Source organism: Akebia trifoliata, chromosome 13 (genome assembly GCF_017979445.1).
Source record: "Akebia trifoliata isolate Shusen 1 chromosome 13, ASM1797944v1, whole genome shotgun sequence".
NCBI lineage: Eukaryota > Viridiplantae > Streptophyta > Magnoliopsida > Ranunculales > Lardizabalaceae > Akebia > Akebia trifoliata.
In genome coordinates, this window is record NC_141387.1 from 10,594,503 (window position 1) to 10,620,093 (window position 25,591).

The 25,591-nt window shown below is 37.6% G+C and overlaps 1 protein-coding gene and 1 pseudogene across 1 annotated transcript; both read left to right on the plus strand.

The window, feature by feature from the left end:
* The first annotated feature begins 75 nt into the window (after positions 1 to 75).
* On the plus strand, positions 76 to 20,098 carry LOC147387819 (1-aminocyclopropane-1-carboxylate oxidase homolog 1-like). The gene is made up of 3 exons (XM_086421069.1): positions 76 to 765; positions 19,066 to 19,387; positions 19,705 to 20,098. The coding sequence occupies exons 1-3, from the start codon at positions 566 to 568 to the stop codon at positions 19,948 to 19,950; spliced, it is 768 nt and encodes a 255-aa protein (XP_086277195.1). The 5' UTR covers positions 76 to 565; the 3' UTR covers positions 19,951 to 20,098.
* LOC147387820 (1-aminocyclopropane-1-carboxylate oxidase homolog pseudogene) lies at positions 7,996 to 17,295 on the plus strand (annotated as a pseudogene).
* Positions 20,099 to 25,591: the final 5,493 nt, after the last annotated feature.

Sequence of the window (25,591 nt, forward strand, 5' to 3'; positions counted from 1 at the left end):
TGAGTCTTAGGAACGTGACCCTATATATATATATATATATATATATATATATATATTTTAATACAAAAAATTCTCAATTGATTAATCTTTTATTAATATTTTTATCAATTTTGTTAAACTCTTTAAAAAAAAATTCTCAAATGATAATCCTCACATGTGGACACTATAGTCCCCCTTTAAAAAAAAAAAAACTATCTTGCTATAAGACAAGCCACCCCACAGACTATCCGGCCCTTTTCTTATTTATGACGAATTAATTCCTTTTGATTTCTAGCGTTCTCCTTTTCTTCCCTAGGCTTGAATACACCGCCTAGATTTCGATTGTAACTTCTTGTGTTCTTCATAAAAAATACAAAAAATAAAAGCCCACAGAAGAAATAGAAATGGACCAATCCGGAGCGGGCAAAGCGTCTACCAATATTAACTTGACCTACGATCGAAGCCAAGAATTAAAGGCCTTCGATGATTTGAAAGCGGGTGTTAAAGGTCTAGTCGATGTGCATCGGAGACTTGGGGTTTCTTCCAAGTGGTGAACCATGGGATCCCTCTAAATGTCTTGGATGGGATGATTGAAGGAGTGCGTAGGTTTTATGAGCAACCTAAAGAAGTGAAAATGAAGTACTATACACGTGACAACATAAGAAGAGTGATTTACAATAGCAACTTTGATCTTTATCAAGCACCGGCCGCTAATTGGAGAGACACCTTATTTTGTCCCATGGGTCCTGACCCTCTCGACCATGAAGAGTTGCCCCTGGCATGCAGGTACGTGATGAGTTGAATACATATTATAGGTCATTTACAATGTGAAAAAAACCCAAATTTAATAGTTTTGGACTGTTAAATTTCATAAAATTCGACGGACAAAAAGGTCAAATTGGTATCAATTTTCTTTCTTTCAACTGACCGAAACTATCAAATTAATAAAGGATGGGTGAAATTTGACAACTTTAAGCCATTAAATCTGGGAATATTTAAAATTTCGAAGGTCGTACGCCATCAAAATTCAAATATCAAAATTCATGACATCAATTTTTTATACCAAAATTTTCAGTTTTCATGTAGTGGTTTCCTGATCAACTCTTCTAAAATCCATCCAAGTCAATCTCGAAATTCATTCATTTTCCTTGAATCTATTTATGTGTATTTTATTTTATTTTTAATTAAAAACACTTTCTTAATAGTAAGGAAGTTTGCTCATAACCCATACATGCTCATACCACAAGACTTCTTGTGCTCATACTTTAGATCTGATTTAAAAAACAAATGTAAAAGCAAACTTTTTCTACCTGATCCAAGACTCCAAATTTTAGTCGGTGTAAAATTATTATCTTATTGACATGTCGCTTTCTTAACCATGCAAATAACGCTGTAGAGCTGCAGAGTAAAGGTACTCAAATTATTATCTTATTGGCATGTCGCTTAATAACGCTGTAGAGCTACAGAGTAAAGGTACTCAAATTATTATCTTATTGGCATGTCGCTTTCTTAACCATGCAGTAACGCTGTAGAGCTACAGAGTAAAGGTACTCAAATTATTATCTTATTGGCATGTCGCCTTCTTAACCATGCGTTAGAGAAAATTATCATCTAATGCCACTGGATACTGATTTAAAGAGTTTTAAAAAAAAAAAGTATTTCTTACACTAAAATTTTAATTTTAATTTTAATTTTGGGAGTTCAGTGATCATTTATTTTGAAAGCCTTAGATAAGTTGAAAACTTATTAAACTTCTTATTATTAAGAATAAGGATGAATGCACGTTGATTTTGGTAATACCCAATCGCTAGACCATGAATTCAAGAGGACTGAGGTGTTACTTTGTTAACCTTAGAAACCTCATATGCCAACAACCTTGCGAGCCTGACTAGGTTAGTCGCAGTAACCTAATCCGCTTTATTTGTTAAATATTTATATTTTAGAAAAAAGAAAAAAAAAATCCTTCTTAAATAAGAAAAGTTCTGAAACAGCATCACCTGACATGTCACATGATCGGATGTCAAAAGATAGATCACAAAATTATAAGAACTTTCAAAAGAAAAAAATATTTAAAAAATTTAAATTGTAATCACGAAAGTGTGAATTGAAGTCAAACTTAAAGTCAATTCAGCATTATTCAATTTATTAAGTTAGCCACACTTAAGTATGACATGAACATGTAACTTATCTTTTCCAAATTAATATATATATGGGGGCGGTTCAAGGGCCATATGAGAAAACATATGAAAAAACTTTCGTTTTTCAAAATAAGAGTTAGAGGTTTTGGATTGAGCTGATTTTTTGCAAGGATGGTCACTATGATGAAAAGATCATCGTCACAAAAAATCAGCTCAATTAGAAACTTCTAAATCCATCAAAAGTGATTTACAAATTAGTGATAAAATTTGGTAAAAAATCATGATCCACATTCTAAATCACTTTTAATGGGGTTAGAAGTTTCAGATTGGGCTGATTTTTTTTTTTTTTTTGGATGATCTTCCCATCATAGAGATCATCCTCACAAAAAATCAGCTTAATCCAAAATTTCTAACTCATATTTTAAAATTTTATTAAAAACGAAAGTTTTTACATATGTTTTCTCATATGGCCCTTGAACCTGACCCTCTATATGTATATATATATATATATATATGGGTCACGTTCCTAAGACTCATATTGAGACTCACATTGCGACACACCGTTTTGTCTTATATGGGCAAAAATGTTTGGAATGAGCTGATTTTTTGTGAGGATGATCTCTGTGATGAGGGGATCATCCTGGCAAAAAATCATCCGATTCCAAAACTTCTAACCTTGATTTACAAAAATTGGACGGTCTATAATTTTTCAACAAAAATTGGACGGTCTAGAAGTTTCATAATGAGCTGATTTTTGGCAAAGATGATCTCCTCACCATAGAGATCATCCTCACAAAAAATCAGCCCATTCCAATTATTTTTGCCCATATAAGACAAAACGGTGTGTCGCAATGTGAGTCCTAATATGAGTCTTAGGAACGCTGTTATATATATATATATATATAGGGTCCCGTTCAGCACCCTAAGTTTTACCACACACTTTAACAAACGTGTTTTGTCTTACATGGGTTAGAAATTTTGGAATGGGCTGATTTTTGGTGAGGATGATCTCTATGGTGAGGAGATCATCCTCACCAAAAATCAGCTCATTCCAAAACTTCTAACCCAATCAAAAATGATTTACAAAAAATGGATGGTCCACGATTTTTCAACGTGTAAACATGGGGCTAAACATTTTGGAATGGGCTGATTTTTGGGGAGGATGATCTTCTAATCATAGAGATCATCCTCACCAAAAATCAGCCCATTTCAAAACTTCTAACCCATGTAAGACAAAAAATGTTTGTTAAAGTGTGTGGTAAAACTTAGGGTGCTGAACATTTCCCATATATATATACCCATATATATATATGGGGGCGGTTCAAGGGCCATATGAGAAAACATATGAAAAAACTTTCGTTTTTCAAAATAAGAGTTAGAGGTTTTGGATTGAGCTGATTTTTTGCAAGGATGGTCACTATGATGAAAAGATCATCGTCACAAAAAATCAGCTCAATCAGAAATTTCTAAATCCATCAAAAGTGATTTACAAATTAGTGATAAAAATTAGTAAAAAATCGACGGTCCACATTCTAAATCACTTTTAATGGGGTTAGAAGTTTCAGATTGGGCTGCTTTTTTTTTTTTTTTGGATGATCTTCCCATCATAGATATCATTCTCACAAAAAATCAGTTCAATCCAAAATTTCTAACCCATATTTTAAAATTTTATTAAAAACGAAAGTTTTTACAAGTTTTCTCATATGGCCCTTGAACCTGACCATATATATATATATAAGGGTAGCGTTCAATGGCTAACTTTTTTGCAAAACATGAGTTAGAAGTTTTGGAATGGGCTGATTTTTGGTGAGGATGATCTCTACGGTGAGGAGATCATCCTCACCAAAAATCAGCCCATTTCAAAACTTCTAACCCATGTTTACAAGTTAAAAAATTGTGGACTGTCCATTTTTTGTAAACTATTTTTTATGGGGTTAGAAGTTTTGGAATGGGCTGATTTTTGGTAATGATGATCTCATCACCATAGAAGTCATCATCACAAAAAATCAGCTCATTCCAAAACTTCTAACTCATGTTTTGAAAAATGTTTTGCCAAAAAGTTAGCCATTGAACGGGACCCTATATATATATATATATATAGGGAAATGTTCAGCACCCTAAGTTTTACCACACACTTTAACAAACGTTTTTTGTCCTACATGGGTTAGAAGTTTTGGAATGAGCTGATTTTTGGTGAGGATGATCTCTATGATTAGAAGATCATCCTCCCCAAAAATCGGCCCATTCCGAAATGTTTAGCCCCATGTTTACACGTTGAAAAATCGTGGACCGTCCATTTTTTGTAAATCAATTTTGATGGGGTTAGAAGTTTTGGAATGAGCTGATTTTTGGTGAGGATGATCTCCTCACCATAGAGATCATCCTCACCAAAAATCAGCTCATTCCGAAATTTCTAACCCATGTAAGACAAAACGCGTTTGTTAAAGTGTGTGGTAAAACTAAGGGTGGCGAACGGGACCCATATATATATATGAGAGGCATTCAACGCCTTCTATTTTATCAGTCGTTTTAACAAAAGAAACCCAACCGTCGGATATAGATGAATTGGACAGTCAAGATTGCATCTGCGTTAAGTTATAAACTTATGGGCTTTTTACAGCGCCATCCCTCAGTTTTACATTATTTAGTGCCACCTCCCTGGCACAATTACAAGGGAGCTGGATTACAATAACCTGACCTTCAGCACACTTGATTCCTATCCAACCACCCGAACAAGCTCCGTAACCACTATCGTTCCAACTCTGTAAAACCCTTTTTGGATCGATTAAATCGTGCTTAAGTGCTTGAAGAGCTTGATAATCGGATTGAGTGATGATAACCCCGTCCCATGGTTGGCTCGAAACGGGCTGAAAGGCGAATAATAGAAGTGATTGAAGAAGCAAGACCGAAAACCGAAATGGGATTTTGTGGAAGGATTGATTCTTCCACTTTTGCTTCTTTTTAATTGAAACAGGGCACTCATCAGTGATTTTTTTCATTTGGGTTTGAAGAAGCTGAAATGGGTATCTGTAGAATCCATCATGTAACTTGTTTTGATCCTCCATAGCCATTAAAGATTAGCACAAACAAAGGATAAAGTGAAGTTCGAACTCCTCTGTTTCTTAAAATTTGGTGGAGATAATCTATGGGGGGGGGGGGGGGGAGAGAGAGAGAGAGATCAGAAGATAGGATTTTCTAGAGAGAGAGAAAGAAGCATGTGAAAATCCTAGTGAAAGAGACTGAGAGATAGAATCTTGTTTTGGGGATACAAAATTCATGTGGGTTGGTTCAGAAGCTCTTCGTAGTTGAGCCTAACGGCTAGTTTCTTCTTTTTTAATTATTTATTTATTTTTCTGAACAGGTAAGAACCGCCCCCATATATATATATATGTTCAAGGGCCATATGTAAAAACATATGAAAAAACAATGGTTTTTCAAAATATGGGTTAGAGGTTTCGGATTGAGCTGATTTTTTGCGAGGATGGTCACTATGATGAGAAGATCATCCTCACAAAAAATCAGCTCAATCAGAAACTTCTAAATCCATCAAAAGTGATTTACAAATTAGTGAAAAAAATTGACAAAAAATCGACGGTCCACATTCTAAATCACTTTTAATGGGGTTAGAAGTTTCAGATTGGACTGATTTTTTTTTTTCGGATGGTCTTCCCATCATAGAGATCATCCTCACAAAAAATCAGCTCAATCCGAAATTTCTAACCCATATTTTAAAATTTTATTAATGTTACATTGTTTTTACATATGTTTTCTCATATGTCCCTTGAACCTGACCCTATATATATAGGGAAATGTTCAGTAACAAACATTTTGACAAACATTTTGGCAAAACATTTTTCAAAACATGGGTTAGAGGTCTTGGAATGGGCTGATTTTTGTGAGGATGATCTCTACAGCGAGGAGATCATCATCACCAAAAATCAGTCCATTCCAAAACTTCTAACCCCATCAAAAATGGTTAACAAAAAATCGTGGACCATCCATTTTTTGTAAACCATTTTTGATGGGGTTAGAAGTTTTGGAATGGGCTGATTTTTGGTGATGATGATCTTCTCACCGTAGAGATCATCCTCACCAAAAATCAGCCCATTCCAAAACCTCTAACCCATATTTTGAAAAATGTTTGTTGCTGAACATTTCCCTATATATATATATATATATATATATATATATATATATATATGGGTCAGGTTCAAGGGCCATATGAGAAAACATATGTAAAAACAATGTAACATTAATAAAATTTTAAAATATGGGTTAGAAATTTTGGATTTAGTTGATTTTTTGTGAAGATGATCTCTATGATGGGAAGATCATCCGAAAAAAAAAAATCAGTCAAATATGAAACTTCTAACCCCATTAAAAGTGATTTAGAATGTGGACCGTCGACTTTTTGCCAACTTTTGTCAATAATTTGTAAATCACTTTTGATGGATTTAGAAGCTTCTGATTGAGCTGATTTTTTGTGAGGATGATCTTCTCATCATAGTGACCATCCTCGCAAAAAATCAGCTCAATCCAAAACCTCTAACCCATATTTTGAAAAAATCAGCTCAATCCAAAACATATATATATATATATATATATATATATATATATATATATATATATATATATATATATATATATAGGGTCCCGTTCGGCACCCTAAGTTTTACCACACACTTTAACAAACGCGTTTTGTCTTACATGGGTTAGAAGTTTCGGAATGAGCTGATTTTTGGTGAGGATGATCTCTATGGTGAGGAGATCATCCTCACCAAAAATCAGCTCATTCCAAAACCTCTAACCCCATCAAAATTGATTTACAAAAAAAGGACGGTTCACGATTTTTCAACGTGTAAACATGGGGCTAAACATTTCGGAATGGGCTGATTTTTGGGGAGGATGATCTTCTAATCATAGAGATCATCCTCACCAAAAATCAGCTCATTCCAAAACTTCTAACCCATGTAGGACAAAAAACGTTTGTTAAAGTGTGTGGTAAAACTTAGGGTGCTGAACATTTCCCATATATATATATATATATATATATGTGTTCAAGGGCCATATGTAAAAACATATGAAAAAACAACGGTTTTTCAAAACATGGGTTAGAAGTTTTGGATTGAGCTGATTTTTCGCGAGGATGGTCACTATGATGAGAAGATCATCCTCACAAAAAATCAGCTCAATGAGAAGCTTCTAAATCCATCAAAAGTGATTTACAAATTATTGACAAAAGTTGGCGAAAAGTCGACGGTCCACATTCTAAATCACTTTTAATGGGGTTAGAAGTTTCATATTTGACTGATTTTTTTTTCCGGATGATCTTCCCATCATAGAGATCATCCTCACAAAAAATTAGCTCAATCCGAAACTTCTTACCTATATTTTAAAATTTTATTAATGTTACATTGTTTTTACATATGTTTTTTTATATGGCCCTTGATCCAGACCCTATATATATATAGGGAGCGGTTCGGCAACCCTAAAGTTTGCCAAGTTTGGTGTCAAACATTTTTTGTAAATCACTTTTGATGGGGTTAGAAGTTTTGGAACATGCTGATTTTTTGTGAGGATGATCTCTACGGTGAAGAGATCATCCTCACAAAAAATCAGCTCATTTTGAAACTTCTAACCCTAGTCTGCAAGTTGAAGAATCGTGGACCATCCAATATTTGTAAATAACTTTTGATGGGGTTAGAAGTTTTGGAATAATATGATTTTTGGTGAGGATGATCTCCTCATCATAGAGATCATCCTCACAAAAAATCAGCTAATTCCAAAGCTTCTAACCCATATTTTGAAAAATGTTTGGCACCAAACTTGGCAAACTTTAGGGCTGCTGAACCGTCCCCATATATATATATATACACATATGGGAGCGGTTTAGCAGCCCTAAAGTTTGCCAAATATTTTTCGAAACATGGGTTAGAAGTTTTGGAATGAGCTGATTTTTTGTGATGATGATCTCTATGATGAGGAAATCAGTCTATTCCAAAACTTCTAACCCCATCAAAAGTGATTTACAAAAATTGGACGATCCACGATTCTTCAATTTGCAAACTAGGGTTAGAAATTTCAAAATGAGCTGATTTTTGGAGAGGATGTTGTTCTCATCATAGAGATCATCCTCACAAAAAATCAGTTCATTCCAAAACTTCTAACCCATGTTTTGAAAAATGTTTGGCAAACTTTAGGGCTGCTGAACTGCTCCCATATATATAGGATCCCGTTCAACAACAAACATTTTTCACAACATGGGTTAGAGGTTTTGGAATGGACTGATTTTTGGTGAGGATGATCTCTACGGTGAGGAGATCATCTTCACCAAAAATTAGCTCATTCCAAAACTTCTAGCCCCATATTTACAAGTTGAAAAATTGTGGATCGTCCATTTTTTTAAAACCATTTTTTGATTGGGTTAGAAGTTTTGGAATGGGTTGATTTTTGGTGATGATGATCTCCTCATCGTAGAGATCATCCTCACCAAAAATCAGCCCATTCCAAAACCTCTAACTCATGTTTTGAAAAATGTTTTTCCAAAATTTTTATTGCTGAACATTTCCTATAATCTAATCTCCATGTTGACTAGGGCTTGAGTAGTCTCTTGATTTATTTGAGATTGAGAATGATTGGTTTCATGTTGCTGTTGAATGAGTTATTGTTGTTGTTCCTCTAACAACCCAATCATCATGGACTTTATTGTAGAAGATTATTGAAACATAAGAGGGTAGTTGTATTTTGGTTCAAACTAAGTCTCTTTGCTTGGTGAACAGTTGTGGAGACAAGTAAGATTGTTGGGGAATCATGGTTTGATTCATCCTCACAAAAAAATCAACCCATTCTGAAACTTCTAAGCCATATATAGGACAAATGTTATCTCCCTAATGTTGTTTGCCGAATGGGCTCATTCATAATACTTAGTAAGATTTCAAAACTTATTATGGGTTGTTCAACTCATCTTGAGGCATCAAAAAACCTGATATGATGCCTGCCATCAAATATCTTGCATCCTCTGTCGATCTGTAAAAAAAAAATAAAAAAAATAAAAATTGACAATGACAAATTTGCCTTGGCCCCTCAAAATTTATGAAATTCGATGGTCTTGGGCTGTCAAATATAGGCTTTTCACGTTATGTTGGCACCTCAACTTCTACTTATTACACACCAATTTCTTAAATTATTTAGGGATCAACTAGTTGCACACCACCCACTACCAATTGCACTTCATCACTTAAAAATTTCCATGTCCCCTCCATTTGGATGATTGCACTCAAAATTAAAATTAACATATTGCACCCACTATTTTTTGTTTCTTTGTTTTTCTTCTTTTTCAACTATATATGCTCATATAAATTATTGTTGGTTTAATAATTTTGTAAAAAATACTTGGCCGTATAACAAGTATGTTTACAATTTTCATGAGTAGAAAAGATGAAGTCACGAGAAGGTGAATAACCATAAATCTTAACTTACTAGTAATGAAGTGCAATTAATTAGTAGGTTAATTTTTCAAGGTTGGTGTGCAATTAGTCGGTCCCATTATTTATCACACCCCAATTAATGATTAAAACACACACTTCAAAATTTACTTGCGATCTCGTTGGTAATTTATCAACAAGATCGTTGATTATAAAAGTGACAATCTTGCTAGAAAACATGTTTTGAGTATTAAAATGATCAGGTACTATAACCGGAATTTTGTCATAGGTTGAGCATGTTTATGGAAATTTCTCTATTTTCTTTATTTTGGGGTGTAATAAGTAATATATGGGGTGTCAATAGCATTTATGTTTTATAAATCTTACCATTTTTCTAAAGGGTTAGGATCCGTTGACTCCTAAGAGTGACTCATGAAAAGAACACATGATCACAACTCTTTAAATGCAAATCCAATGGTTGAGATTTAAGAGTATTTTAATAACACAAATCTTAAAGATACTCATCTCGAGGATAAATCTCAACCATTTGGATTTTGCATTTAAAGGTAGGAATCATATGTTGTTTTCTTGAGTCATTTTTAGGAGTTAAGGGACTGTGAACCTTTTCTAAATAACGAACTTAGAATTCCTAATTTATATATATATATATATATATATAGGGTAGCGTTCAATGGCAAACTTTTTGGCAAATTTTTCAAAACATTGAGTTAGAAGTTTTGGAATGGGCTGATTTTTGGTGAGGATGATCTCTACAGTGAGGAGATCATCCTCACCAAAAATCAGCCCATTCCAAAACTTCTAACCCATGTTTACAAGCTGAAAATTCGTGGACCGTCCATTTTTTGTAAATTGTTTTTGATGGGGTTAGAAATTTTGGAATGGGCTGACTTTTGGTGAGGATGATATTCTCACCGTAGAGATCATCCTCACCAAAAATCAGCCCATTCCAAAACCTCTAACTCATGTTTTGCCCAAAAGTTGGCCATTGAACGCCCCCATATATATATATATATATATGTAATATTTTAATACAAAAAATTCTCAATTGAGTAATCTTTTATTAATATTTTTATCAATTTTATTAAATTCTTTAAAAAATAAAATTCTCAAATGATAATCCTCACATGTGGACACTATAGTCCCCCTTTTTTATTTTTTTTGAACCTATCTTGCTATAAGACAAGCCACCCCCAGAGACTTTCCGGCCCTTTTCTTATTTATGACGAATTAATTCCTTTTGATTTCTAGCGTTCTCCTTTTCTTCCCTAGGCTTGAACAAACCGCCTAGATTTTGATTGTAACTTCTTGTGTTACAATCAAGAAAAATAAATAAATAAAAGCACACAGAAGAAATAGAAATGGACCAATCTGGAGCGGGGCAAAGCGTCTACCGATATTAACTCGACTTACGATCGAAGCCAAGAATTAAAGGCCTTCGATGATTTGAAAGCGGGTGTTAAAGGTCTAGTTGATGATGGTGTAGCAAAGATCCCACAAATCTTCATCCAACCTCTAGATCCACTCGACAAGAATGCCGCTTTGGACAATGGGCACTTTACAATTCCAATTATAGATTTGGAAGGCATGGAGAAGAGTGTTGATCAACGTAAGGAAATCATTGATCAAGTCCGACGTGCATCAGAGACTTGGGGTTTCTTCCAAGTGGTGAACCATGGGATCCCTCTAAATGTCTTGGATGGGATGATTGAAGGAGTACGTAGGTTTTATAAGCAACCTAAAGAGGTGAAAATGAAGTACTATACGCGTGACAACACAAGAAGGGTGATTTACAACAGCAACTTTGATCTCTATTAAGCACCAGCTGCTAATTGGAGAGACACCTTATTTTGTCTCATGGGTCCTGATCCTCTCGACTGTGAAAAGTTGCCCCTGTGTCACGGCCCTATTCTTTCAAAGTGGGGTCGTGCGGCGCAAGGAGGTCAAATCCACTTGCAAGCCTGTAAAATGATCGTACACCACACACACGTAGCTAGCAAACAAGTAAACGAAGCAACACGAGGCAAAGTCCGGAGGCAACTTTGTCGATATAATATTGAATTACACGGTGCAACGCGTTACAAAAGCAATAGATGCGTTACAAGCAAATGATGATCCTATGACACGCGGGACTTCCACGGAGCTGGGCTTCAACAATGTGGGTGTAGGCCGGGGATTGGGATAGCACTGACACCCTTCCTACAAGGTAGATATCTTTTCCTTTCTAGGTTTCCAGAAAGAAACATCAAAAGTGGAGGCCGGTCATACTCCCTTATTACGAAAATGCCACTAAGCTAACAAAGATGCCCTGGCATGGGGCTGACATGTACCCTAAGCTAACAGATATGCCCTGGTACGGGGGTTGACATGGCTTCATAACGAGCCTTACATAGTATTACATGGGTGCTCCCGGGTGACTTCGGGGCGAGCTACACCTAAACTCTAGGTGTCAGAGTACATGGCCGTTACAGTCTCCCCCACCTATTCTGCAGACGTCCTCGTCGCATTGTCCCTGACTAACTCTTCAATCTTTTGCTTGAATGGTTGTATGTTCTCTTCTCTTTCCCAGGTGACTTCGCATTCTGGTAAGTTCTTCCATGTGACAAAGTACTATATGTGCTGCTGCTTGCTTGAACTGCTGCTGACTTGACGCTCGACGAGAACTTGGTCGACAACACGTTCCGGCTGGATTGTTGAACGAGAGGGTGAACGTGTTGGAATGCTGCGTGCTGGATCTGCATGGAATGGCTTGAGACCGCTGGCATGGAAGACAGGGTGGATGTTGCGTAACCAGTATCGTAACTTCAGCTTGTAGGAGACCTTGCCAACTCGAGAGAGGATGAGCATTGGACCTTCATAACACTGTAGTAGTCCCCTGTGTGCTCGCTATACTCGGTTGAACCTTCTCAACTGATCTGTCTTGAGTAGAACAAAGTCACCAACTTTGAAACGATCTGGTCGACGATGTTCATCAGCCGATTTCTTCATCCGCTTAGACGCTTTTTCAAGGTAAGATCTGGCAATTTCATTGTTGTCCTGCCAAAACTTAGCAAACTTGTACGGCCTTGGACACTGTCCCTGATATCCTGAAACAATAGTATAAGGAGTTAAAGGTTGTTGGCCAGTAATAAGTTCAAAAGGACTCTTGTTGGAGGAAGAGCTCTTCTGAAGGTTGAAACAGAACTGTGCGACATCAAGTAGATTCGCCCAATCCTTTTGGTTGGCAGTGACAAAATGCCTGAGATATTCCTCCAACATGGCATTAAATCTTTCAGTCTGCCCATCTGTTTGAGGATGTCCGTTGATCGAAAAGTCAAGCTGAGACCCAAGTAATCTGAACAATTCGGTCCAGAATCTCCCTGTGAATCTTGAATCTCTATCGCTGACAATGTTCTTGGGCAAACCCCAATACTAGATGACATGCTTGAGGAACAAGTGCACTGTTTCTTCTGCTGAGCAATATGTCGAGGTCGGTATAAATGTAGCATATTTGGAGAAACGGTCCACAACCACAAGGATGGATCCATACTCTGCAACCTTCGACAAACTTGTGACAAAGTCCATAGAAACACTTTCCCAAGGCCTTTGGGGGACTGGAAGCGGTTCCAGTAGCCCGATTGGTTTGTCGCGCTCGATCTTGTCTTGCTGGCAAATGAGGCAGGTCCTCACATAATCTAACACATCATCACGGATGTTCGGCCAGTAGTATCCTCGCTCTAAGAGAGCTAATGTGCGGCGCCAGCTCGGATGGCCAGCCTATGGAGTGTCGTGGCACTCTTTCATTAGTTCTCGTCTTAGCCTGTCCGCACGTGGAACAAACATGCGGCTCTTAGTGGTATATAACAACCCATCACGAATCTAGAAACGGCGTGCTTTCCCCTTCTGCACCATATCCATTATGGCCTTTGTTTGGGGATCACTGTTCAAACCATCATGAATTCTCTGCTGTAAAGTGCTGGTAACTTAAGAAACTTGTCGCTGAAGTGCTGCTAGCTCTGCTTTGCGACTCAAGGCATCAGCCACGCTGTTGTTCTTTCCTGTCTCGTAATCCAAGGCCAAGTCAAACTCTGCGAGAAATTCTTGCCAACGAGCCTGTTTCGGTGTTAACTTCTTCTGAGTCAGGAAATGGCTCACTACCACATTATCGGTCTTCACATGAACTTGTGATCCCAACAGATAATGTATCAAAACTCTCAAACAGTGGACGACAGCTAACAACTCTTTCTCCTGTGCGGTATAATGTCTCTCAGCATCATTGAGCTTCCGACTTTCATAAGAAAGTAGATGCCCATCCTGTAACAACACTCCTCTAATAGCAAAGTCAGATGCATCTGTCTGAACTTCAAACGGCTTTGTGATGTCGGGTAGAGCTAAGACTGGGTCTTGCATAACAGCAAGCTTGAGGTCTTCAAATGCCTCATGACACTTGTCCGACCAGTACCAAGTGTGATCTTTCTTCAACAGGTCTATGAGAGGTGCGGCTCTTTTGGAATAACCTTGGACGAAACGTTTATAATAGTTCACAAGACCGAGGAATGACCTGAGTTCTGTGACAGTAGAAGGGGTTTTTCATTCATCAATAGCTCGCACTTTCTCCATGTCCATCCGGATCTGTCCATTACTCACAACATGGCCAAGAAACATAATCTGCTCTTGAGCGAATGAACATTTCTCTAGCTTGACATACAACTGATTGTCGCGAAGCACTTGGAATACCTTGCGTAAATGTTGAACATGTTCTTCTAAGGTAGAACTGTATACTACGATATCATCAAGATATACCACAACAAACTTGTCGAGGTACGGTCTGAAGATGTCGTTCATCAAGGTGCAGAATGTCGTAGGTGCGTTCGTGAGGCCGAAGGGCATGACTAAGAACTCATAGGCACCATACCTAGTAGAACAAGTAGTTTTTGGCTCATCTCCATCTACAACCCGTACTTGATAGTACCCTGATCTCAAATCCAACTTGGAAAAGTACTTGGCTGCCCCAAGTTGATCGAACAAATCGGCAATCAGTGGAATCAGATACTTATTCTTGACGGTAACCTTGTTCAGCGCTCGGTAGTCTACACAAAGTCGCAATGACCCATCATGCTTCTTCTGGAATAAAATAGGCGTCCCATAAGGTGCCTTCGAAGGTTTGATAAATCCAGACTCCAGAAGTCCATCAAGTTGCTTGCGTAGCTCAGCTAGTTCCGGAGGACTCATCCTGTATGGCCCCTTTGCAGGAGGCTTGGCACCAGGTATTAATTCGATTTGATGATCAATCGGCCTACGTGGCGGTAGGGTCTTCGGAAGCTCTTCCGGCATAACATTATCAAATTCAGTCAAAACCTGTTTTACCAATGGGGGAGTTGAACTATGGTCCTGATCATTTGGTTCAACTCGTAAGGTAGTAAGAAACGTTTGCTCACCTTTCTTCAACCCTTTCTTCAGCTGAAGGGCTGAGATCGTCTTTCCCTCTTCTTTACCTGTAGAGGAAGGAATGAAGCTTGGACTTTCACCTAGCAAGCCCAAAGTGTTAGCAAATGGCATCGGAACGGCCCTGTTTTGTCGTAGAAAGTCCATCCCAATGATAACTCGGAACTCATCGAGTGGAACTGCGAGAAGATCTAGCTTACCCTTCCATGGACCTATCTTGATGGCCACAGACTTGGCCGACCCTTGTATAGGAGTGGCCTCGGAGTTTACAGCTTTCATACGGCTTGAATCCTTTTCGAGCCGGATATTGAGGCGCTTCGCCTCTGCAGGGGCAATGAAGCTATGTGTAGCTCCCGTATCAATCATTGACTGGGTGGTCTTACCACCAATCTCCACATCAATATACATGAGACCCTTACGCTGACGGATCGTCTTAGTCTCAGAGGTCTGTTTCATTGCATTCAACAGATGCATAGCTCCCATATGAGAAGATTCATCCTCATCTTTCTCACTTGAATTCTCGTGACTAGGGTCACTCTAGGAAGCTAACAATGCATTCAACTTGCTTCTTTGCGGGCAATTGAACGTCTTATGCGGACCACCACACAAGTAACACTGAATCTTGTTGGGGTGATTGTTGGACTGGGTACCTGTGTTCTTCGAAGGGGAGGAATCCCGGTGGGATCTCCTGCTTGGACTGTGTTTAGATCCTCCATTTTTACCTTTGGAAGACCCATGGGTGCGTTCACTCTGCGAAGAGTACCCTTTCGACTGATTGGATACCTTCTTTCTATTCCCATCCACGGGAGAATAGTTTGTCAACCGCTCAGCTGTGGCGATAGCAGTCATGAGGTCTTGCACACGTTGCCTCTGTAGTTCTGTCTGAACCCAAGGCTTAAGCCCTTCTATAAACGAGAACAGCTTGTCTTTCTCTGACATATCACGAATATCAAGCATTAAGGCGAAAAACTGCTTGACATAGTCGTGCACGGTACCAGTATGTTGGAGTTGCCTCAACTTCTTGCGGGCAATGAACTCCACATTCTCGGGTAGGAACTGATTCTTTAGCTCCCTTTTGAGGTCTTCCCATGTATCGATGGAGCATTGGCCACTCTCCATCTCGGTGTACTTTGTTCGCCACCATAACTTAACGTCACCTGCAAGATACATAGAAGCAGTTGTTACTTTTACCTCTTCTGAATCTGGATGAGCTGCACGGAAGTACTGTTCCATATCAAATAGGAAATTCTCGAGCTCTTTCGCATCACGTACACCACTGAAGGTGCGTGGCTCGGGGACTCGCAGGCCCGAGGGAGAAGCATCACTACCGGTAGGCCGCTCGTTACCAACGGCTCTTACCAGGAGACCTACCTTAGTAGTGAGCTCCGTAATCTGTTCATGTAACATGGCTATGGATCCTCAAGTATCCTCCTCGAGGTCAGTTATTCTGGTTCTGAATGTCTCGGATCTTTCCTCTAGCGTGTTCTGGCGATCATCTATTCGCGTAATACCATCAACTATACCGAGGAGCATGGCTATCTTCTCCTCCAATACCTCAATGCGTTCCTTGTTTGTATGTGGTGCTGGTGTGTTTGGAGCGGGTTGGTCCGCGGTACTAGTAGTTCCTCTTACCATCGTTCGCGTGAACTAAATGGAATCTCGGGAGAATAGCTAGGGGGAATACCAACTGTGCTCAAACAACTGCTGCTCTGATACCAACTGTCACGGCCCTATTCTTTCAAAACGGGGTCGTGCGGCGCAAGGATGTCAAATCCACTTGCAAGCCTGTAAAATGATCGTACACTACACACACGTAGCTAGCAAATAAGTAAACGAGGCAACACGAGGCAAAGTTCGGAGGCAACTTTGTTGATATAATATTGAATTACACGGTGTAACGCGTTACAAAAGCAATAGATACGTTACAAGCAAATGATGATCCTATGACACGCGGGACTTCCACGGAGCTGGGCTTCAAGGGCTTCAACAACGTGGGTGTAGGCCGGTGATTGGGATAGCACTGACACCCTTCCTACAAGGTAGATATCTTTCCCTTTCTAGGTTTCCAGAAAGAAACATCAAAAGTGAAGGCCGGTCATACTCCCTTATTACGAAAATGCCACTAAGCTAACAAGGATGCCCTGGCATGGGGCTGATATGTACCCTAAGCTAACAGATATGCCCTGGTACGGGGGCTGACATGGCTTCATAATGAGCCTTACATAATATTACATGGGTGCTCCCGGGTGACTCCAGGGCGAGCTACACCTAAACTCTAGGTGTCAGAGTACATGGCCGTTACACCCTGGCATGCAGGTATGTGATGAGTTGAATACATATCATAGGTTGTTCACAATGTGAAAAAAGCCCAAATTTAATGGTTCTGGGCAGTCAAATTTCATAAAATTCGATGGACAAGAGGATCAAATTGGCATCAAATTTTTCATTGTCAAATTTTTTTTTTGACTGGCTGAAAATATCAAATTAATGAAAGATGGGTGAAATTTGACAGTTTTAAGTAGTTAAATATGGGAATATTTAGAATTTCGAGGGTCGTAGACCATCAAAATTCAGTTTTCAAAATTCATGGGCTTTGGTTGGTCAATTTTTCTGTCAAAATTTTCAGTTTTCATGTAGTGATTTCCCGTTCGACTCTTCTAAAATTCGTCCAAGTCAATCTCGAATTTCGTTCATTTTTATTGAATCAATTTATGTGTATTTTATTTTATTTATTTTTAATTCAAAAACACTTTCCTTATAGTAAGAAAGTTTGCTCATAACCCATACATGGCATCCAGAAATAGGTAGCGGATCTTTTGCGGCACTTCATCTACAGGTGAAAGACTGCCACGTTGAGAAAATTAGCACCACAGACCTCTTGTGTTCATGCTTTAAATCTGATTTAGAAAACAAACTTTTCTACCTTACCGAAGATTCCAAATTTTGGACAGTGTAAAATTATTATCTTATTGACATGTCGCTTTCTTAATCATTCAATAACGCTGCAGAGAGCTACAGAAAAAAAGTACAATAGAGGGTCCGTCCCCCCAAAAAAATGACCTAATACCTCTTCTGGAGGCTGATTTAAAAGAGAAAAATATAATAATAATATATTGAAATATTATTATTATTAAGCACAATGATGACCAGGAGTAATCAAATGTGTTTTATTTGTTAAATACTTATATTTTAGAAAAAAAAGTTCCTTATTAAGTAAGAAATGTTCTGAAACAGCAACACCTGACATGTCATATGATCAAATGTCATAAGAACGTAGATCACATAATTGTAAGAATTTTTAAAAGAAAAAAAATATTTAAAAAATTGAATTGTTGTAAGCATAGCGTGAATTGTGGTCAATCTTAAGGTCACTCCAGCATTATTCATTTTATAAAGTTAGTCGCACTATCCTGACTCATTTATGACATGACGTAGTAACATGTCTTCAACAAATTAAAAAAATATATATTACACTTGCCTCCGTTGACTATTTACAGGTAATTTTTGCATGTGAAAATTATTAAAAAAGAGTTAAATATTTTAATATTTATAAATTTTTTTTTTTTAAATTATCAAAAACGAATTATGTAGTGAACAATCCAGTATTTTAATGTGTTAAAATACATTACTTCACTAAAAATGCCCTTCAAATGACTAAAGCTCTGAAGTGTCTAGCGTTTAAATAGTTTGCTTTAACACCCGCAAGTAATATTTAGCATCCATTTAAAACACCAGACAGTCCAATGAGTTACTAAAATGCTGGACTATCTAACGACTAAATTTGTTTTTGATAATTTTTGAAAAATCAGAATTTTTATTTTATTTTATAAATATTAAAATATTTAACCCTATTTTAGTTATTTACCCTTCTTTCGTTTGTTCTTATTTCTTTATTTTTTTTATTTTTTTTATTTTTTTTATTTTTTTGTTTTTTTATTTTTTTGTTTTTTTATTTTTTTATTTTTTTGTTTTGAACTGTGATAATTACATTCTTTGACAAATTCAAACAAATCCTTGATTTGTAGAGATAATTAATTTTCTAAGAACCTCTCCCCCTAAGGATAAAAGTTTTTAATTTGTAGGGAAGTAATAATGGAGTACTCAAAGCATGTTATGAAAATGGGGATGACATTGTTTGAGTTACTATCAGAAGTTCTCAATCTAAACCCCAACCACCTTAAGGACATGGAATGCACCAAGGGACATTCGATTCTCTATCACTACTATCCAGCATGCCCTGAACCAGAACTTACAATGGGCACTAGCAAGCATTCAGATAATGATTTTCTTACTATTCTTCTACAAGATCACATCGGTGGTCTCCAAATTCTTCATCAAAATCAATGGGTAGATGTCCCTCCCATGCATGGAAGTCTAATAGTTAACATTGGAGATCTTCTACAGGTATATTCTTTGTTATAAGCTTATTCCATATAATCACATTTTATTGATTACTTAATAATTTATTATTCATGAATTTATAATATAGTTTCTACATTGAAAAATATTATTATTATTAATTTGATGCTTGTGTTAGTAAGGTTATTCAGATAGAATTACCATTGAAATTAACCATTCTTCAAGCATGATTTATAACATTATACATGTTTCCCGCGCACCTACAAAAAGGAAAGATTATGAAACATTATACATGTTTTGTCATGAAATTTTTACTGTCTTTTAACTTATTTTTATTTTGTTGTATTGTCGTCTCGTTACAGCTTGTCTCAAACGAAAGGCTTAAAAGCGTCGAACATAGAGTACGTGCCAACCATATAGGCCCAAGAATATCTGTGGCGTGCTTTTTCTACAACATTCAAATCTCAACAAAGATCTCCCCTATCAAGGAGATGTTATCAGAAGAAAATCCCCCCTTATATAGAGAAACCACAACAAAGGAATTCATGGAATACTACCGGGCAAAAGGACTAGATGGGAACTCTGCTCTGAAACATTTCAAGTTGTAATCGACATTGATAAAAAACTATGATCACACATTTGGTCGTTGAGATAGATAACAGATGATTCATTGCCGTTATTTCTATTTTATATGTGAACATCTATATGTAGCTCACTTATTAATTTAATCAAACACCTATTGAATATTTTACCAAACACCTTGTTTACCACACCTTCCAAGACCTTGTTTAATGATGGCAATGAAGAATAACCCAACTAATAATAGCAAATGCAAAGAAGATAAACAACCACAAAAGAAAACGTAAGAACACAATATCCACAATACTAGATTTTATGTAGTTCACCCAAAGATTATGTCCATGGAGGTATGAGTATTGGAGCTCGATTTTACTATGAAGAAAACAAGACAAATCGATACAAGAAATCACATCTATTACTTAACTTCACCTTCTTCTAAATCTCAATTTTCCCAAACCTCTCAATCTCTCCTCTCTTGAGTTTCTTTCTTTCTCTATTCTTTCCTTTATAACTTAGACTTGAAGTTAGATTTCTTTTCAACAAAAGAAAACAAAACCCCTTTCACAAGCACCACATAAGTAGGTCACTTACATAAATTACAAGCTCAACCTAAATTATCTTGGTCTGACCCAAAAAACACACATATTTGGATCGAACCAAATTGATTTTGACTCATACTTCAATAATTTCAAGTAAAAAACTTGTACACACTTATGTGTAGATTCAAACATTCACGTTTGATTTGGAGTTATATGCTTAAATTCACGCTGTCACTATACTCTTTATATAGATTTTCATGAAACCCTACTTCCTAATGTTGAGAGGGTCATTGAATGAAAGTATTTAATTTAGTTGTATACCTCTAGCATATGGTTGAAGAAATTTCATAGTTAAATTATTGGGATGACAAAAGTGATGATTTAAAGGTCAATGGGTACAATAAGAAATGCCCTTAAATGCCATTATATTGAATTGGTTGAATGGTATTTTCGAGGCTCTTAGCCAACATTTGACGAGCCACAGCTCCTCTTTTTTCAAGAATCCATACATCCCTTATCAGTGTATGGATAGTTATCTCTCGAGCACAGGTTTAGGTTCGGCCTCAATGGGAAAATAAAATAAAGCACCTAACAATGCATCTTCATAGACCAAGAACTACAAGATCACCCCATAATGAAAGGGGTGACGTAAATCTCTTTGTTGATAAAATTACCCTTCTTAATATTATCTTCAGTTTTCAGAAATAATTTCAATAACAAAAGATGTAGTTATAAACAAAATTGAATGGAGGGACACAGAGAGTTTAGCCAACCCTAAATCTCTCAGACGAGGAACTTCAATGATGATTATGAAGATTTTTTCTTTGATTTTCGCTCATTAAATTAAGGGACCAATGAGTTGCACATCACCTAGAACCGGTTGCACTTTATCACTTCAAAAAAAATTTGCATTCCACAGTAATGACTGCACTCCAAAAACAAACAAACAAAATTGCATTGCATTTCTTTGTCTTCTTCTTGAAAATTATAGAGGAACACAACACCAAAACATCAAAAACTCTATATTCAATTTTCAAAGCTACATGATCTACAAGTAAGGTAATAATCTAATGAAGCTCCTGCTAATGATAGATTTGGTGTAAAATCTACAAGAGGACTCCTACCAATGATGGGTTCTTTATCTATAGTACTTTGTTGGGATTTAACAAGTAGGGATAGGATGAAAATTAAAAATAAATAAATAACATTTTTTTAGGTTGGAGTGCAATCGATACTAGGTCATGTGCAACTAATCAGTTCCTAAATTAATCGGAGTTACTATTTTGTATGTAATGCTTCAATCTGTATTTTTAGGAGAGTTGCCATTGGCACCCCAATTTTTACTTATTACACCCCAATTAAAAATAAAGAAAATAAGCTAGTAGTTGAGCATAAGTAAAAGTTGGGGTGCCAATAGCAGCTCTCTCATCTTTTTGCTTAGATTTTTATTTTTTTGGGTTTAAGATTTTATATGAGCCTTGTGGACACGGGATTTTCAATATTTTAAAACATCCCTCCAATTTGGGGTGTTTTGGAGTCGCCACCATTCAAATGCGGAATTGGGTGTGAATGGTCACCCGAATTTGTATTTTTTGAAAAACATGTCATTTAGACATTTGATGACTCACATATGGATAGAGCATATTTGGTCCAACCTTGATTCAAGGTAAGGGGGTCCATTTATGGAGTAGGGAAGGTGTTAGGCACCCTACTCCATCCACGTAATGTGGTAACCTCGGATTCGATTTTTTTTTTTAAATAAAGAAAATAAAAAAAAAATAAAAACATTTGATGTGTGCCCTCAAGTGTGAGGGGCTTTCGATATAGATCCAAATCATTGAGGGCACCCTTATGAAGAAGGGGCCCTTTGGTGATTTAGACCATAGTGGTGTGTGCAAATGTGTGGAGAAAAGGAAAGTAGAAGAGGGGGGTTGAGGGGGGTGTTCCTTTTGTCAACCCACCTTGACCTTCCTTGACTTCCTTTAACCTTCCTTGACTTCTTCTTCTTTGCTTGATTTGTTTGAGAGAAGGTTGAGAGTTGAGAGTTGAGAGTAGAGTAGGAGTAGAGAGTTGAGGTGAGTTGTGGTTTTTTAGAGATTTTTTTGTCAAATTTTCATTAGTTGTTATAAGGGGAGAATGGGTGGGTTTTTATAGAAGTTGGAGGGTTATTTTAGGGGTATAATGGGGTGAAGAATTGAGAAGTGATAGAATGGTATGGGGTTTAAGAGAAGGGTGGGTGTAATTTGATGGAGGTTGGAGGGTATTTAGGGAAGGAGGGTTAAATGGGTTGTTTACAACCCAAATGGGTTGGATCCAACCCAACCCATTTAGGTTGAGTGTTTGGTGAGGGGAATTGATGAGAGTGGTTGAGAGGATGAGATTGTTTAAAGGGGGTAATTAATTGGTGGTTGTGATTAAGTGGTGTTTGATTTAAGAGAATGGAGGATTTAAGAGGGTGGTTGATGATATTTTGGGAGGGTGAGGGAGATGATGACATGTGTCAAAGTGGGTGGAAATGAAGGGTGGAGATGAGTTGATGGGAAAGGATGAGTGTTTGATTTGAGAGGATGGGTGTAGGTGTAAGTTGTAGAGATGAGTTTTGTAGGAAATGATGGGAGTAGATTAGGGGAGGGTGATAGGTTATAAGTATTTGATTTGAGAGAATGGATATGATAGGTTAGGGTAGAGTTATGGGTTGAATTAATTTTTGGAGGGAAGTAATGGAGTTGGTTGGTTGGATGAGGGAGGTGGAAGGGGGTGATGACATGTGTCATATTGGGTGATTGGTTGTGATGTTGGGCTTAGGTAGAGAATTGGGCTTGGGTAATGTGTTGGGTTGAGTTGAATGGGCTTGGGTAGTGGGTAGGATAAGGATGGGTTTAGACTTGTATTGGGTTGGATTGATGAATGTAGGAGGGTGATGAGGTGTTGGGCCCATGGGCCACGTGAAAGGCCTTGGGCCGTTTATTAAAAATAAGATGACAAAATTTATTGGATTTTTGGTAGGTTTGGGCTTCGGAGCCAATTTCGATTTTTGCTATTTTTGGGGCACTTTGCGTCGAGGGCCCGCTCAAATTTGGGTGTCTACAGCTGCCCCTCTTTGCAGGATTTGCGTGCAAAGAACTGCAAAGAATAGACGAAACCCTGATTTGTACGGGCCCGAGGATTTTGCTCAGACAAGTTTTGAAAATACTGATTTGGTTTGATGAATTTGATGGTAAGAAGTGGCTACCCAAGCACGGGGTCTGACAGGGTGAGCCTTTTGATTTCCTCGACCTCGTGGCGCGGAGCTCTTGTGAGGTCTCGGATTTGTGGTAGTTTAGAGAAAAACTTTGAAACGGGAGTTTTCTAACAAGTCTTGGACAAATGAGTTGAGCTTTTGCAAAAATACTGTTTTTCGATTTTTTTGATTTTTTTGATTTTTTATTTTTTCGAGATTTTTTTTATTTTTTATTTTTATTGATTTTTGATTTTTTTTTTTTTGTAATGATGCATTTGATTCTCAATGGTGCAAGCAATATGATTGTTAACAGTTGCCACAGATCTAAGAGAGAGTTTTGCTGTTGCTGGACCACATGCAATATGGTTGTTAACAGTTGTCACTGATCCAAGAGAGAGTTTTGCTGTCGCTGGACCACATGCAATATGGTTGTTAACAACTGTCACTGGTCCAAGAGAGAGTTTTGCTGTTGTTGGACCACATGCAATATGGTTGTTAACAGCTGTCACTGATCCGAGAGAGAGTTTTGCTGTCGCTGGACCACATGCAATATGGTTGTTAACAGCTGTCACTGGTCCAAGAGAGAGTTTTGCTGTTGGAACACAAGCTAATCCCCTCGGTATGTTGTTTACAATACCTTACAAAGAAACTCTCTCAAGTAGAAATCAGAGGTGGAGGGACTTTGAAATTCTGCTGTCATCACTTGAAGGGCTCCATTGTAGTTTTCTGCTAACCCGTTGATACGACCTCAAGAGTCGTTGCTCTTGAAACAATGATGGGTCAATGATTCACATCTATAAGGATCTCAACAAGGTTAATGTGATTCATGATAACAATGGCAGTTTCTCGAGGAGTTTCTGACTTCAATCCAAATGGTTTTGGCCCAATTCCCCTCGGAAATGTTTGCATGTACTCATCTTCACTTAGAATGATCAAGGTTATGTACCTACAATGGTTTTCCTCAGTAGGCCCGGCGATTGATCTCAAGAGAAGCTTGCTTAGGGTCCTTGTTTTAATGCCTTCGGGTCTTACCTGGTGAGTCATGATGCTTTGGATGCTGAGGTAGTGGTGATGAGGCAAGCTGCTCGAATCCATACCTTGGAAGAGAGATTTTTTTTTTTTACTTACTCGGCCTCAGGTGTATCTATTGCTTTGGAAAACATGAAGTTTGAGTAAGTCCTAGATTTTTCATCACTGGCCAAAATAGTAATTTTGAAAGTATTTGAATTTTTGGTGATTTGTCTTTGTCGAATTGATATTGTAGATCCAAAATATGAAGACTTTTTGAAAAACCTTTGTTATCTCGATGATATTGGTGCTTTTGCCAACACTGAGGACATAGATGTCAGCAGTTCTCAGGCTCTTTTTAGAGTCATCCCCAGTGCCCCAGTACTGGGTGAATATCGATCGAGCAATGGGACTTAGGATTTTGGAAAATTTTTCGCCGTTCACAGTTTATACTCATGCGGGCCAGGAGTTTTTTTTTTTGTTTTTTGTTTTTTTTGTTTTTGTTTTGTTTTTTTTTTGTCCCCTTATTGCCCCTGGTGCCAGTTACGGTTTTCACCAGACCCGGTTTCCACATTTTTGCGCATCGATGCCTTTTTGGGTTTTCATCGTGCCGGTGGTTTTGATCTTGCCATAATCTGATTTTTTTACTCATAGCGCCCTTTCGGGTTTTCACTATGCCCTTTCAGACTATGCTTGTATTTTTTTGGATTTTTTCATTACAGATCTTATTTGGAGCCTCTGCGTCTTTGTGGCTTGGTGACTCAAGTTGAGCTGCGAGATCGGCGACTCTACTCTTGTAGTGGCACTCTTTCTTGAGTAACAGATCTAGATTCCCTTCTCGAGTTTGCTGACGACTATTCGTGGCTAGGCAACTCAAGTTGAGCCGCGAGATTGGCTACTCTA

What these genes read in the sequence shown, in the direction of transcription:
- LOC147387819 (XM_086421069.1), top strand. Translation starts at nt 566, where the DNA reads ATGATTGAAGGAGTGCGTAGGTTTTATGAGCAACCTAAAGAAGTGAAA. An exon ending in GAGTTGCCCCTGGCATGCAG is followed by an intron (nt 766 to 19,065) that starts GTACGTGATGAG and finishes TTTAATTTGTAG; the next exon opens with GGAAGTAATAATGGAGTACT. An exon ending in ACATTGGAGATCTTCTACAG is followed by an intron (nt 19,388 to 19,704) that starts GTATATTCTTTG and finishes GTCTCGTTACAG; the next exon opens with CTTGTCTCAAACGAAAGGCT.